General features: G+C 35.6%; 1 protein-coding gene across 2 annotated transcripts in view; it reads right to left on the bottom strand.

Annotated features, from left to right (window-relative positions):
* Window positions 1-6771: 6771 nt before the first annotated feature.
* The window catches only part of LOC131427204 (vertebrate ancient opsin-like), a 78196-nt gene continuing 67341 nt past the window's right edge, over window positions 6772-17626 (bottom strand). For both annotated transcript variants that reach the window (XM_058590191.1, XM_058590190.1), the window contains 2 exons: window positions 16404-16536; window positions 6772-16329 (listed from right to left, as the gene is read on the bottom strand). In XM_058590191.1, coding sequence (XP_058446174.1) covers window positions 15721-16329; window positions 16404-16536 — 742 coding nt within the window. In that variant the 3' untranslated portion in view covers window positions 6772-15720. The remainder of the gene's footprint in view (window positions 16330-16403; window positions 16537-17626) is intronic.

Genomic DNA, 17626 nt, shown 5'->3' on the forward strand with positions numbered 1-17626 from the left:
GTTGTGTTGTTTAATTAAAACGTTAATAAAAAGTTATTTCATATGCCTTTTGTACTAAATATCTCATTGGCGATTTTATAAATTAAATTTCCGATTATTTTCCATATTTTCTAATGCATTTAAACAGCAACATCTACCATCTTGAACTCTAGACATCGATATTCAACATCTACTCATCATACCCGTTCCAAAAATACCCATATTGCATGGGTTTAGATGAATTTTCATGAACCGAAAGCCGCCATCTTGGATTTCAAAATCACTTCAGACACCAATATTCAACATCTACTCATCATACCCGTTCCAAAAATACCCATATTGCATGGTTTCAGATGAATTTTCATGAACCGAAAGCCGCCATCTTGGATTTCAAAATGACTTCAGACACCAATATTCAACATCTACTCATCACACCCGTTCCAAAAATACCCATATTGCATGGGTTTAGTTGAATTTTCATGAACCGAGAGCCGCCATGTTGGATTTCAAAATGACTCCAGACATCGATATTCAACATCTACTCATCACACCCGTTCCAAAAATACCCATATTGCATGGGTTTAGATGAATTTTCATGAACCGAAAGCCGCCATCTTGGATTTCAAAATCACTTCAGACACCAATATTCAACATCTACTCATCATACCCGTTCCAAAAATACCCATATTGCATGGTTTCAGATGAATTTTCATGAACCGAAAGCCGCCATCTTGGATTTCAAAATGACTTCAGACACCAATATTCAACATCTACTCATCATACCCGTTCCAAAAATACCCATATTGCATGGGTTTAGTTGAATTTTCATGAACCGAGAGCCGCCATGTTGGATTTCAAAATGACTCCAGACATCGATATTCAACATCTACTCATCACACCCGTTCCAAAAATACCCATATTGCATGGGTTTAGATGAATTTTCATGAACCGAAAGCCGCCATCTTGGATTTCAAAATCACTTCAGACACCAATATTCAACATCTACTCATCATACCCGTTCCAAAAATACCCATATTGCATGGTTTCAGATGAATTTTCATGAACCGAAAGCCGCCATCTTGGATTTCAAAATGACTCCAGACATCGATATTCAACATCTACTCATCACACCCGTTCCAAAAATACCCATATTGCATGGGTTTAGATGAATTTTCATGAACCGAAAGCCGCCATCTTGGATTTCAAAATCACTTCAGACACCAATATTCAACATCTACTCATCACACCCGTTCCAAAAATACCCATATTGCATGGGTTTAGTTGAATTTTCATGAACCGAGAGCCGCCATGTTGGATTTCAAAATGACTCCAGACATCGATATTCAACATCTACTCATCACACCCGTTCCAAAAATACCCATATTGCATGGGTTTAGTTGAATTTTCATGAACCGAGAGCCGCCATGTTGGATTTCAAAATGACTCCAGACATCGATATTCAACATCTACTCATCATACCCGTTCCAAAAATACCCATATTGCATGGTTTCAGATGAATTTTCATGAACCGAAAGCCGCCATCTTGGATTTCAAAATGACTCCAGACATCGATATTCAACATCTACTCATCACACCCGTTCCAAAAATACCCATATTGCATGGGTTTAGATGAATTTTCATGAACCGAAAGCCGCCATCTTGGATTTCAAAATCACTTCAGACACCAATATTCAACATCTACTCATCATACCCGTTCCAAAAATACCCATATTGCATGGTTTCAGATGAATTTTCATGAACCGAAAGCCGCCATCTTGGATTTCAAAATGACTCCAGACATCAATATTCAACACCTACTTATCATACCCATTCCAAAAATACCCATATTGCATGGGTTTTGATAAAATTTTACGAACCGAAATTCACTATCATCAATTTCAAATAACTTCAGACAACGATTTTCGACACCACCCGTTCCAAAAATAATCATACTGCATGTTAAGATTTGGTTGAAATTGATTTTCAATACCACACTCACCTCACGGAATATCACCATGTGGTAGTGAAAATCGCGCATGGGTGATAATCGTGATAATGCTTTTGAATGATAATCATGTGTGAGTTTACGAAACATCGCTAAAGTGAGATTGAACGGGTGATGATTTCCCCCATACTCAGCGGTGATATTTGATGTTTTGAAAATTTCGCACACCGATATTAAGTGATAATCGTTTTCTAATATCATTCTCAGAATATCAAATGATTTTCTTCATGATGTTCGGCGATGATTTTGTAAGTGATAATCACCAACAATTATTATCGGCGATAATAACTGATTTTTGATATTTTGAGAATGATAATGCCAACACTGGTTCCGTTACTGTCGAAAAGTACCCATTCACGTAAACCTGGACAGGTTTTCGTCAATCTGAGTCGAAATGGAATTGTACCCATTTGATTAGTTTAAAATTTTGGACCATTCTTAGGTGGAATCGAATTAAACAGCAACAACCATTTCTAGTCATAATCGAAATAATCCAGTTAGAAATCGCAAAAACACAAAAAGCAAAATCATCCAAGAGAGAGAGAGAGTTCTATTCAATGAGCTGAATATAAATAAACCTCATTGAACCAGAGGTGGAATTAAGCCTATTTCGCGCATGAAAACGTGAATCAATATTTCCGATTGTGAATAAAAAAACCGAACACAGTGAATAAAAAAAAACTAAAATTGCGATTATGTTTTTAAATTGTGGAGAATGAAATTGAAGACCTTTTTAAATTCTAAGTAAAACCAAAATTTATCTTATAAAAAATCATTCATTTCAAAATTCATTATAATTTCTACAATAAATATGTGATATGAAAAGATAATACTGAATATTTTTATTTACTGTGAATCAAAAAAATTGCTTATTCCACCCCTGCATTGAACCTAAAATTTAACAAATGAAACCCAACATTTGGGTAAATGTATTGAGAGTACAAATCAATTCGGTGTCAAAAATGCATTTATTTCAAAATAAAAAGTATTTAAAGATTATTCAAAGTATCGTTCACCGCTAGTTACCACTTTGTCCCACCTCTCAGGCAATTCTGCGAAAGAAGTGAATCGATCGTGCTACATCCTTCGAAACAATCAGTAATCAGAAGGAACAATGTCGGGAGAATACAGCGGGTGCGACAAATGTCCCACTTGAGCGTTTCCAATTTTTTTTTCACGATTTTTGCAACATGATACCGAACGTTGTCATGCAGGAGAATAACTTTATCATGCCTTCGCTCATGTTCCGGCCGTTCTTCTCATAATGCATGGCTCAAACGCATCAATTGCAGTCTATACCGATTGCTCGTGTCGTAACCAAAGTAGTAAAGTACCAAAATTAGAAGTACGCTTGGATCGCAGAATGAAACGAATTCTTGTTTTCATCGTATCGACAAATCCTTAAAATGTTCGTATCCATATCAACGAAGTGAAATTGTTTACCATGGAAAAAAGGTCTCCAAAGTTACGCTAACTTTGATTTTCAGTGGTACTAGTTTCATCAGAACAAACTACCACTTCGATAGTATAGAATTTATAAAATATATTTTATTATTTCAACTATCCAAACTTTAGAGCATGATAGCATGAATATTCGCCTTTGGTGTTGAGGTTGAGGTTGAGGTCGATGGTAACAATTGAACGGGCATAGCGTAGTATTTTTTTCTTCTTGAGATTATCATACAATATCCATTTTTCATTCCCAGTAACAATTCGATGTAAAAAATCGTTTATTTGTTGCCTTTGAATCAGCTGTTCATAAGTGAAAAATCGCCTTTCAATGTTTCTCGGTTTCATTTCATAAGGCACCCAACTGCCTTACTTTTGAATCATTCCCATGGATTTTAATCGTACAGAAACTGCTTGTCAAGTCACTTCTAATGATTCCGTAAGCTCCTCTTGCATTTGACTTAGATCTTCATCGAGTAATGCCTGTCTTCCATTTTTTTTTAAGAGGGGGGGGGGGGTGTAGGGTCTAAACGATGAAAAAAATTATCGTTTTTGCGATTTTTTTCCAGAATTATCGTTCAACAAACGTTCAACATTTGAATAGTTTTTTTTCATGATAAAAAGCATCATTCGAACATCATTTTGTAATTTTTTTATGGGAAAATATTGAGAAATTAGTCGGTGAAGAGATATTTTTGAGGACGCTTCTTAAAAATCATGTTTTGCGGTGTCCACTGTATCTCAGCGCAAACTAATCAGAAGTGAACAAACCAAAGCAGCATAGTTAGAGAAGAAGTTTTTCTAGACCCCAACGTTTCTGTTTGTTTTTTTTTTAAATTTTTGGTGGTTGCTTTAAGGGAAAACTATGATATTTCACGAAAACATTCGCCATTTCGTAGCTGTTAAACCTCCCCAAAGTAACAAACAACGAAAAGGAAAACGTTGGGGTCTGGTTTTTGATATGTAGAAAATGTGTGCAAAATTTGAAAAAAAATGGTGCAGTAGTTTTTGAATGACGATGGACACGGACTTTCAAAACATGCTTTCGAGAAAAATGCGTTTAAAGTTTTTTCTCTATAAAATTAATGATAATAATTAATTACTTCAGGGAGCCCATAGGCTGTAAAATTTCCAAAAAAACATTTTTTCTTTTATGTTTTATTATAATGGAACATTTCAAGAATGTTTTGTCAAGTTTTACAGTCAATCGAAGTAGAAATCTTGGGCCTGTGCGACGAGCTCTTGCTTCTTCGCAGAATGAGATAGCCATTGATAAAAGTCCATAACTTCCAGAGTTTCGTTCCAATAGGCTTGAAAATTTCACAGAATGTTCTTGAAATGTTTTACTATAAGACAATATAAAGAGAATAATAAATGATTTTTCAAAAGTGTTAGACCCTACCCTCCCCTTAGTTGTCCAGAGCGAGGCTTGTTTTCAACGCTGAAATCTTCATTCTTGAAATGTCAAAACCATTCTCTGCATGATTTATCAGTTGGAACATTATTACCATAAACATTCACAAGCATTTGATGTGCTTCAACTGCGCTTTTCTTTCAATCAAAACAGAAGACAAAAACTTCCCGCAAATGCTCCCTAGTTAACTGAAATTGCTCATAATTAACGCAGTGAAAAACAAGGTTTTTTGAGAAACTCGAAGCAATATGAACTGAATATTAATGGCATATGTCTAACCTCTTGAAACTATCGACATCCGCTGTTACTGTTCAATATTCATAACAGCCAGAGCCATCTTTTGAAAACGGATCGAACTAATTGGTACTCCCAATACCTTACTATTGAGTATAAATAACTTAGCTTTCAGTATATATTTGCATCGGTTTTATGACTACTTGGAATCTTTTTGGCAAAAACTTGGGTAATAGTACTCAAAATAAGGTATAAATAAGATTTCGTTCATAATTTGTAGTATTTTTTGTACATTAACAGTTCGGCTGAAATGTTCGTATCGTTTAATAGAAACACACATTTTTTTTGCCAAAATTCGTTTTTATTATTCAACATAATTGCCATCAGAGGCGATACAGCGATTATAGCGATCTTCCAACTTTTCGATACCATTTTTGTAGTATGATTTGTCTTTTGCCTCAAAATAGGCCTCAGTTTCAGCGATTACCTCTTCATTGCTTCTAAATTTTTTTACCAGCGAGCATTCTTTTGAGGTCTGAGAACAGGAAAAAGTCAATGGGGGCCAAATCTGGAGAATACGGTGGATGAGGGAGCAATTCGAAGCGCAATTCGTTCAATTTCAGCATGGTTTTCATCGACTTGTGACACGGTGCATTGTCTTGATGAAACAAAACTTTTTTCTTCTTCAAATGAGGCCGTTTTTTTGAAATTTCGTCCTTCAAACGCTCTAATAACGCTATATAATAGTCACTGTTGATGGTTTTTCCCTTTTCAAGGTAATCGATGAAAATTATACCATGCGAATCCCAAAATACAGACGCTATAACCTTACCGGCCGATTGTTAAGTCTTTCCACGCTTTGGGTTCGGTTCATCGCGTGCAGTCCACTCAGCTGACTGTCGATTGGACTCCGGAGTGAAGTGATGGAGCCATGTTTCGTCCATTGTTATATAACAGCTCCAAACACTGCTCAGAATCATCAATTCGTTGTTGTTTTTGATCGATTGTGAGCTCATGCGGCACCCATTTTGCACAAAGCTTTCTCATATCCAAATATTCGTGAATAACATGTCCAACACGTTCCTTTGATATCTTTAGGGTGTCAGCTATCTCGATCAACTTCACTTTACGGTCATTGAAAATCATTTTGTGGATTTTTTTCACGTTTTCATCGGTAACAGCCTCTTTTGGACGTCCACTGCGTTCATCGTCTTCGGTGCTCATATGACCAGTACGAAATTTTGCAAACCACTTACGAATTGTTGCTTCGCCCGGTGCAGAGTCTGGATAACACTCATCAAGCCATTTTTTGGTATCGGCGGCACTTTTTTTCATCAAAAAGTAGTGTTTCATCAACACACGAAATTCCTTTTTTTCCATTTTTTTCACAACAACAAAAGTAGCTTCACTCAAAATGCAATATCTCACAAACTAATAATCAGGCAGCTGTCAAATTTATACACGTATCTTTTGAAGGTTGGTACTAACTGAAAATGGTATGGATTTAATTCTAGTGGCGCCCTCTCAGAGAAACGATACGAACTTTTCAGCCGATCTGTTATTTGTATCAGTGATTGCAATGCTACCTTATTTCGACTATTCGCGATCGAAGTTTGAATTTTAAGATTTGTTTGTGATATTCTACTAGTTGAAATGAGACAAAGTCATCCTGAAAATAATAAACTAGAGATTTAGGTTCTAGAATTTATTGAAAGTAATCATACATGCGTCTTACACTAGTTACTTATTAACATTGTTGATTTGTGTACATTCATAAGAATTCCCCTAGAGCTATTTTATAAGTATTACAGTTTTCATAAAATACAAATCACAATCACTTTTTGTTCGCTTTTTGTTTGCTTGCTTTGGCAAACGCACTATTTCTGGCATTGATAATCTGGAGTGATTCGTATGAGTTATTCATAGTTGTACTATTTGTTTTTATTTTTTACAAGTTATCGCAAGATGAAATCGACCCGACTAGTTCGGGTTTTCTCACAATTTATTCCCTTCCCGTTGTCCTTTCCATTCGATTAATAACAGTCTTATGCGAATAACATAAATATTTACATGGGCCGAGTAGGCAAAGTAGTTAGGGCCTAGCGGTTTTTTTTGTAAATATGAAATCTAAACAGTAACACTGATTATTCGGTAAGCTCATGTTGAATCACTGCGCAATTCTCCTAGAGTTTTCGAGAAAACTACCATCATAAGAGCTACTGGTGGAGTTTTCCCCGTCGGAAAGCGGGCTCTGTCTTTCCGTGAGATTTTCTCGTGTTTAGTGGCTGGTTGATGTGAGAACGAATCCAGTTAAGGCTGGTATGCAGCTTACAAAACAGACATATCGTTTTTTTTGGGAGGAAAAGATAGCGGCATGATCAGTCACGAAAATAATGTTGCGACAATCGATGCAAAAGATTATGTAAATACGAAAGAAGTTATGCTAGTTTATTCACAAATAATCTTTCTAGATCATATTCAAGATACAAAGAAATTTGATTTCAAGTTTTTCAGATCGCACTTGAATTCAAAAATTTGACTAATTTTGTGATCTTCTCCGTTGTGTGAAGCCTCATTTAGACTGGATTCTGGGACTGAACTCTAAAACTGATTTTTGGAACGAAATTAAGTACCTGGACTTTAGTCCCCCTGAATTCTGAACTTAATTTGAAGTTCCGAATTTTAGTTCACGAACTCAGTTTCAGAATTTAGTTCCAGAACTCAGGTTAAAAAGTTAAAACAAAGACTTCGGAGTTTGAAACCTAATTCTAGATTCTTGAACTAGAATTTGAAAACTGGTTTCTTGACTAAATTTTGGGAATTGAATTCAGTGCTTTAATTCAAGTTTGGAATAATTTTGCTCTAGAGTTCACTTAATTTTGGAGTGGGCTCGCAAAAAAAAATTACGTAAATCGTGAAATAAGACCTCGAAAATGGAAGTTTGTATGTACCGATATCACTAATCCGAACGATTATTGAATTTGATTCGGAAGTGAGAAAGAAGCATGTGAGTTTTATTCGTATTCACGTTCTTCAGTTATGTCTCTGACATTACCCAGCCCCCTTGTTTTGGCTCACGAAAATAATCCCGTTCAACAAAGTTCCTATGGGATATAAACACAAATTGTCCGAAGACTGAGTTTTGCGACGAACACGGATTATTGAAAAATAAAATGACCTGGCATTCTGAATCAAAGGGCCTATAACAACCGGGGAGCAACTTTACACATTAGCTGAGTTTCGCGTAACCACTTTGAATCGCGCCTGAAACTTTTGTTTACTTATAAAATGGAACGTCCGTTGAACACCCTACTTTGTATCTTTGTATGAAAAATCTTGCATTCGTTTCGTATTTCGTGGAATCGAACATTCGTTCATGAGTGCAACATTTGAAAAGGGTATATTAACAAAATAAATTATTTGAAATTAAAGCATTATGTTCGGTAATACCTTGGGATTTACCTTTGTATTTTCAATTACACGACTACATTTCTATTCAGGCCAGTTTGTTACGATTTTACATTATACTATATAATAAAACTGTGCTAGAGAGCGAGAGCAGAATCTATAATGAATGTGTCGATCGCAAATTATTCTCGGTAATACTTGTTTATAAGTCAACATTATATGATGATGATTTTGTTTTCAACCATGATATATAGTATACAGTAGTACACGCCAAAAAAAAATTATTACAAAAAATCAAATTCGAAGATTGCCTATTCGAAATCATCAACGGTACCAAAAACATGGGAACTCGCAGGAATAGCATCAATCTGCAAAATAACGGAAATGGAATTAAAAATTTTATGCATCACAAAGGCAGCTTCAACATCGGTGACTTCTACGATTTTTTGTCGTGAATACGACTTACTTTACTAGGGGGTGCCTTTTCAAAATTTACCCTCTGAGAGAGTGATAAGTTTTTGATCGTGAATATCTCTTGTTGTATCTAACGAATCAACATATTTTTTGCTACATGCCATCGGAAATATGATCACAATTTTATGATAAAATATTCAGTTGTGTGACATAATCTCAAATAATTCAAAATTAAACTTTTCTGAAATGTTTGGTATGAACGAGTATCAAAGAGGATAATTCATAAGGCGCGTTTGCCTTTCTCGTATTTTTAAAGCTCATAGCTCAATGATCTGTGAAAGGATTTATATAATCTAACTACCAATAGAATCGAAATTTCTCATTTTAAGCGAGTATAGAAAAAGCATTGAAGTATTTCAATAGTACACTATTGAAAAACCTGTCTCATTTGACCCATGTCAACACCAGCCAATCAGAACGCGTTCTGAGGAAGAGAACAAAATATCTGCTGCTGTACAACAAATCGTTCGAGAAAATGTTCCGAGCAGTGTTTTATATCGTAGTGAGTTCCACAATTTGGTCCTTCTGAAAGGCAGGAATGAATCCCGTGCAGCATCCGGATAGTTTTTTTTCAATGGAATGCAAATCCGAGATGAAATAATTGAAATTAAAATTCTATATGCTGCTATTTTTTATAGCCGTTAGGACCGCCCATTAGTGAAAGAGCTACAGACGAAATCAGGTAAAAACAAATCTCTCAACAAAAATTGGATCAGTTTGGATTTTATCGCCACGCCACGCCAGTGGTTCAAAAGCCCAATTTCACGCTCCTAATTGATAACTCATTAAAAACGTGGTTTTCGAGGTACAGTGTATTCAGCAAAGTTGCTCATGTTGATAAACGCCATCTTTTGGCAAATTTCATTTTTGTTTTTAATCCCCCTAAAAGTGAGATAAAAATATTATTTTTGCTCAGGGTCAACATAGGTGCTAAGTTACTTCGACAAAGTTGTTTAAAAAGTCATTTCAAACAAATTTGCTGAAGGTACTATTTCCGTAACTTGATTGTAATTCATGATATAATGTATTTTATGAAAAGGGTGTTCTGAAACCAGTTTTTGTAAGAAAACATATAAATTTTCAATTTATATGAGTTTTTCATGTTCTACAAAGCTTTTTATCATTAAAAACTACACAACTTGTTCAAACATGTTATGCTGCTATCATTTTAGTTCAATGAAATAGAGCCATTTTTCATGATTATTTTACAATATTTTAACTTGTCTATCATCAACAGGCGCAGAAAAGTGCAGATGAGACTACTTACATATTAAACTACTTGAAAAGAGCTTTCATACCGTGGTTGAATTACTCGTCTGCGATCGTCTGCAGGCGAGATATGTTCTTTTCAAATATCCTTGTCCTTGACATTTGCAATGACTAGGTTAATTTTATTTCAGATCAAATTTCAGTATATATTCATTACCATGGTACTTGTCACAAAATATGATTTTTTTGCACATTGAAGTCTATAAATGGAATAGTTTAGTAGCTGTTTTGTCACGACTTTCGAAAAAAATCAATCATCAAATTGAATTAAGTTATGTCGTCTTCTGGTAGACAAAAGTATTATCACAACTCATTTTCTAGTTATTTGTATTTATTTTATGATAGCTGACAATGTTCTCAACCAGCTAAAAGACTGTTAGCATCGTCCGACAGATTCTTTTTGGACTGTTTTGGTCATTGACGAATATTTGTCAACAAAGAATCCGATGAAACTAATAACCAATTCACGGGATCCCGATTCGTAAGTGATCTGAATTGCTCGCATGTATAATATTCTCGAAATCTGTTTGAAAGAAACTTCTCAATCATTGTGAACAGTACAATATAGCAAGCGTTTATCGATCTCCACTTTAATTGATGAATAGAGGATATTTATCCGCAGAGCTTTTCAATAGAAAAACCTACCAAAAAATGACATAACGTAATTCGACATGATGATTGCTTTTTTCAAAGTCGTGGCTTCTTACCTCACTTTCAAAAAATGTCTGACAGTTACTTTCAAAAAACGGTTGTAATGATTACTATACTGTTCTATTTGTAGAATTCGATGTCTATAAAAATCATTTATTGTGAGAGTTACCATGGTAACGAATATATACTGAAATCTGATCTGATATGCAATGAACCTTATCATTGCAAATGTCCAGAACAAGGATATTTGAAAAGAACATATCTCACCTGCAGACGATCGCAGACGAGTAATTTAACCACATAATGAAAGCTCTTTTGAAGTGGTTTAATGTGTAAGTAGTCTCATCTGCGCATTTCTGCGCCTTTTGATGATAGACAAAATGAAATTTTGTAAAAAAAAAACATCATGAAAAGTGGCTCTATTTCATTGAACTGAAATGATATCAGCATAACATGTTTGAACAAGTTGTGTAGTTTTTAATGATAAAGAGCTTTGTAGAAAATGAAAAACTCATATAAATGAAAAATATATGTGTTTTTGTACAAAAACTGGGTTTAAGACACCCTTTTCATGAAATACATTGTATCATGAATTACACTCAAGTTACAGAAATAGTACCTTCAGCAAATTTGTTTGAAATGACTTTCTGAACAACTTTGTCGAAGTAACTTAGCCCCTATGTTGGTCCTGAGCAAAAATAATATTTTTATCTCACTTTTAAGGGGATTAATCACATAAACAAAATTTGCCAAAAATATGGCGTCTATCATTCTGAGCAACTTTGCTGAAAATACTGTACCTCAAAAACCACGGTTCTATGAGTTATCAATTAAGAGCCTGAAATTGCGCTTTTGAACCACTGTGCGTTGTTTCATTCGCAATAAAATGAATACTACACGGAACGACCGAAATTAGCTCTGCGCCTAATTCGTATTACTGTTTTTGAATTAGTTGATTTTAACTACAAAATTTCGAAAATGACTATAAAATTAGTTAAAATTGAGAATTTACTTTGCTGAAAAAAACTCTTAGTTTTAGAGAATGTGTTTAGTTGGCGAATATCCTGGACACAAACCAGCAATATTTCAATCCAACACGAAATTTTCATTGACAACTAATTTTGTTATTAAAATCACAGCACACAGCACAAAGAAAACAAAAATGAAATGGGTTTTATTAACAAGTTTATTAGTCAAAAACTCATGAAAAGTGTCAAAGCAAAACAATCTATTAAAAAGTTTAAAAGGACAGTCTTATTGAAACTGCTGGCAAATTGTTTAGATGTTTTTCACATGTGTTACGATATATCCATATATAAATTTATAAACCGATTTGTAAAACTGACGTAAACTCTTAGTGGAAAGTGTATTCATTCAGAATTTGTGCGCATTTGAAGCGATTGTGCGTAATAATGTTTTTACGCGGAACGGTGAAGTGAGTCTCGAATGTTGCGCTCAAATTGTATATGTATTCGGTTTATGTTTTCCGAGTGCTTAAAGTTTTCAGTGAGAGAGTCGATCTCGCGAAGTCGAATGAAGAAAAAATCGATTTAGAAGAAAAATTTTCAAAAAGAAATTTATGTTTCGTTTATGTCTTTTTCTCCAATACAACATCCTATTTATACCTGCCAGTATAGAAAAGACAACCGCGACTGAAATTTTCTTCGGTAATAGTGTGCCATCTAGTGGCTAGTAGTCATTACGGTGTTAATATTTTCTCGGTAACAGAGCAACAACGTTTTATTTCTCTAATTCAACTAAAAAAAGAGTTGAATGGATATGAAGTTTGCCTTATCTAAGAAATGACAGCACATTTAATTGGTGAATTCAACTAAAAAAATAGCCATTTCAACAACTATTTTATTATTATTTAGGGAATTAGAATTAAAAAATCTAAATTAGCAAAAGTAAGATTTTTTTAGTTGTCTCAAAAAATAACTAATTAAAATCAGAAAATCAACTAATTTTTTTGCCAAAATGCTGATTTCGGTCTTTCCGTGTAGATTAAGAGAAATAAATGCTAGATGAAAATTTCATGAAAATAATAATATATTGTTAATTTGACAGCATTCTCTACGCAATAGCAATTCTCCATGCAAAATTAGTTTAGAAATATATTTTACACCAAATAGTGATTAGAGCGACAAAAGACTTTGTTTTTCTTCTAGCTGGTTGATGCTGATGATGGTGTTTATGATGATGCACTATTTTGATTAAACTCAATAAAACGCTTTTTGACATGAATTTAATTTATGGAAGTGACAGGAGCACAGGGTTTGACCACGCAGCAGGCGCTCCGTTTGAAAGGCGCGTTTGAATTGCCCCGCGTTCTGAGGAAGAGAACAAAATATCTGCTGCTGTACAACAAACCGTTCGAGAAAAATGTTCCGAAAAGTGTTGAATATCGTAGTGAGTTCCTCAATTTGGTTCTTCTGAATGCTAGAAACGAATCCCTACAGCATATTAATAGTTTCTTTCAATAAATTATGCAAATCCTAAATGAAATAATCGACATTAAAATTCTGTATGCGGCTATTTTTATAGCCGTTAGGAACGCCAATTAGTGAAAAAGCTACAAACGAAATCAGGTAAAAACAAGCCTCTCAACAAAAATTAGATCAGTTTGGATTCTATCGCCACTGCGAGCAGATGTATTTTGTGTCGTTTGCAAAGCTAGTTTCGCTTCCGACAAGAGCGATTACGTCACAGCTGCCAGTCATTTGCATTGGTAAAAAAGCAACGGTGGAGAGCATTTTGTAATCAGCCGTTCTAATGGCTCTAAAAGTTTTCTAAAGAACTAAAATAGGATTTGTTGGTCGCAAATCGAAAGGAAATATCCTCAATTTAGTGCAAATCTAGAACAGTTTGGTTAGATTTGTGCACTTTTCGCTGTGTGAAATTCACATTAATCCAGATCAAGTGAAGCCTTCTTTGTTTTTTGCGAAAAATGTGGAAAAGGGGAATGCTTGCATAATTCATACAATTGATCAACTAATTGATACTCGGAAGTGTTAAGGAACATGTCAGTTATTTTTGTATTCACGACATCCAGTTATGTCTCTGACACTACCCACCCGCCTTTTTTTCTTTTAAAATCTGTTATAATGAAACATTTCAAGAAAGTTTTGTCAAGTTTTTAAGTCAATCGAAGCGGAAATCTTGGACCTGTGTGCCGAGCTCTTACATCTTCGCAGTATAAGATAAGCAAAGATAAAGGTCCATAACTTGCTGACTTCTGTTTCGATAGGCTTGAAAATTTTCCAGAATATTCTTGAAATGTTTTACTATGAGAAAGTACAAAGAAAATAATAAATGATTTTTCAATAGTGTTAAACCCTACCCGCCCCTTAACGAAAACGAGCATGCAGGACTGTTTTTATGTTAGATGGACTCTGATTTTTAATGCAAACACAGGGTTTTGGAAAAATGACCTACACGGAAAAGCCAGCGATCGCAAAACAACTAAAATATTAGTTGTTTTTCTGATTTTGATTGGTTAAAATTTGGTACAACTAATCGACTGTTGTTTTAACTAATCTGTCATTTTTTATTTATCGTGCTGGCAGCTTAGCAACGACACCCAACAAGTAATGAAACGTTTCAGTTGAGCAATGCCAAACACCCTGAGCGAACAATGAAACGTTTCAATGAGATGTCACTCGTGCAATTGAGCAAAGACACAATCCCAGCAAAGTTACTTGTATGCATGAAAGCAAAACAATGTCTCAGTTGTTTCAACCAATTATTCAGTTATTTAAACATAAGACGCCAATTGCAATAAATATTTTTTACTGTTAGCCTCTTCGGGGGCAGCTAATCGTTCACTGCTTGAACAACGAAATTTTACCTAATTAACTGCTTATATCTTTATCACTAAACTCACAAAGGATATGGAAATGAACCAAAAGATTACAATTCTAAAAAGGGAACTCACCAGAAAAAATGGTCACAGGGAATTAGGAAATTTTTCCATCACTTGCAGAATGGCTCGCTGGTAAACCTAATGCTACAGATACACTTTCAAGAAAATACAAATAGTACCACTTCACTTTAGCAGCAAATTTTAAAACGTTAAGCGGTTTTAATAACATTGACATGAACTGTCCTAGAATACATTACTCTCAGATGAAATAAAATCCTAAAAAAAATACTGTAGGAATATCTATTTAACACATGGAAAACTTGTTTTATAATTAACTGATATATTCTTCTGCATACTTTCACTTACATAAAACGACCACTACGTAACTAACATAAATGACGTTCATTTACCATTGAAAATTTTCAATATGAAACGCTTCTGGTGAAATGAAGAGGTTTTTTGTTCTGCGTTTTGCTGTCTTCGTTCTCCGCCAAGTGACAGCATTTGAATACAACAATTTCGGTTACCTGTCATAACCATGACAAAATCAACAGATATGCTAGTTAAAACAACAACATTTTAGTTGAAACAACCAGGGCGTGAAACAACAATTGCAATATTGTAATTTTGTGATCTGCGGGTTCTCCGTGTAGCATCCCTGATTTGAATCAGCATGCAAACTGAAACGTTTGGTCTTGAATGTTCAAAAACTGGTGGGGAATGTGAGGATTAACCATTGTTTCAAAATATTTGATCGTTTTCCGATTTTCTATCGATGATATGTCTGTTTCGTATGTGCAAAAAAATCTCAAAAAATATATTTTTTCTGTATGACTGAGCATGTTCTAAAATAGTTTTAAGTGTTCAATTCAATATGTTTACTTTCGTATCAACTGAATATGTATGTCAGTTATTTCTTAGTTTACTTGTGCCTATCAATTCCCGTTCCATCGTTGCATCCTATTTATTCTACAGCTACACCAGATGAGTCCGGAAGGTGTTTGATTGGATTAAAATCGATTTGCTACTTCTGATCACAGATAGTTCATAGTCCGACCGCATCAACTGACGGGCGCAGTCAGCCGATCGCGACTCGTCAATTGCATTCAGTGCGTTCCGCACGCAGCCGGCTTTGTCCGGCCGCGGATTGTTCCCTTCCGAATGTCGGAAGTTGTTGTTGTTGTGATGGCCGCCGCCAGCGTGATTTGTTTTCAGTCTCGGTTTCCTGTGACAAAAATCAACACTACACTCGACAAGATCGTTGCTGCTTTTGGTAATCTTCGTTGGTTGGTTCACGGTGGTGTTATTGTGTATGGATTCGTTGTTCCGTACCCGACTGAAGGCTGCCCGGTACTGGGTGTTCATACCGACGTAGATGATCGGATTGTAGCAGATGCTGGATTTGGCGATCAGCGCCGGCAGCACACCCAGCGCCGGACTGATGACATCCGGAGGGCCAAACTGTTCGATTAGTGCAAACACGGCGTAAGGCGTCCAGGCTATCATGAAGGCAATCACCATCACTGCCACCATCCACGTAACGCGTGCCTCGGCCCGGTTGATACGGCCGACACGGGCAGAGTTCTACGAAAGGATATACAGATGTCGAAACTAGATTAGTAACAAGTTTGCACAAGTTCGATCGTCACCGCACTTACCCGTCGCATCACGATAATGATGTTGGTGTAGCTGTAGATGATTACCGCCAACGGAACGACCAAACCGAAGACGAACAGAAATATAATGTATGTTGTGGCATTTGTTGTCTGTGATTCCCAATTCACGGAACAGCTGAAACGAAAAAGATAGAATATTATTACTCATCTGTTATCGGAATAACCATACCCCGAAGGAAAGGGGTTGGAAGGATTATCCCCGCTGGTGCTGAGGGATTAAATTGCACAATTGGTAGTGCATCGGTTCGTTCCACGCGAAATGCCATGTGTTGTTTACCCTGCACTATACTATTCTGTATCCTGAAGCAGCAGAACGAACAAACACCGGGCCGGTCACGTCCTTCCGAGTGCCATATTTCCCCACAAGTTCTACTTTTTACTGATCGATGTCGCCTCTGAAGCTTAGCAACAAATTTATCTCCTAGCCAAACACATGCAGATATGGCGACTGCGGCCGGAACGAAATGTTTAACATACGTGCCAGGTTGCTGCGATTTTAGTTTGGTAAAAAATGTTTTCGAAAATTTGATGGTCAATTACCAAAAAACATCCAATGGAATGGCTAGAGTGTGGGAAAACTTTGCGATTAGAAGTTTGAATTGATCAACTTTCGGTGCAAGCACTTCGTTTAATGTGATTTCAACTTTTGGCATGGCTTATGGTCGTCATGAGACTGAACCGAAATTTAAAAAAAAACATAAGGCTCACGATGCTATTTTACATAAAAATGTGACGGTGTTTTCATAGGTCTCTACAGAAAAGGTGAATTGAATTACCATGAAAACGTGAGAATCCCGAATTAATTCCATAAATTGTCTGAAATGTCACAATCGATCTATTTAGTATGCATATTTTCATAATAATTTGTCAGTAAACGAGATAATTTACTGATCATTTTTTTGCAATCGTTTTCCGTATGCATAATTTATTTCATTATTCAATATGGCGTAAGAGTGAAAATTTTAATAATGCGTTTCGCGAACTCCAATCCTCCGAAAGGTGTGCATCGAAGGAATGTGGAAGTTGCAACGATGAAAAAGAATGACTAGATACTTCGAAACCTCCATTGGTAAATCGAATTAGTTTGCAAAAAAATCTAGGAGAAGATGATGCCAGCGACATAACCGCGAGATTGACGTAGCACTGCATTCGAGACGACGACACGACCAGGCACTCCGAAGAAAAATCAGCATTAAAACTGTTCG

This window comes from Malaya genurostris, chromosome 2 (genome assembly GCF_030247185.1).
Source record: "Malaya genurostris strain Urasoe2022 chromosome 2, Malgen_1.1, whole genome shotgun sequence".
NCBI classification, from domain to species: domain Eukaryota; kingdom Metazoa; phylum Arthropoda; class Insecta; order Diptera; family Culicidae; genus Malaya; species Malaya genurostris.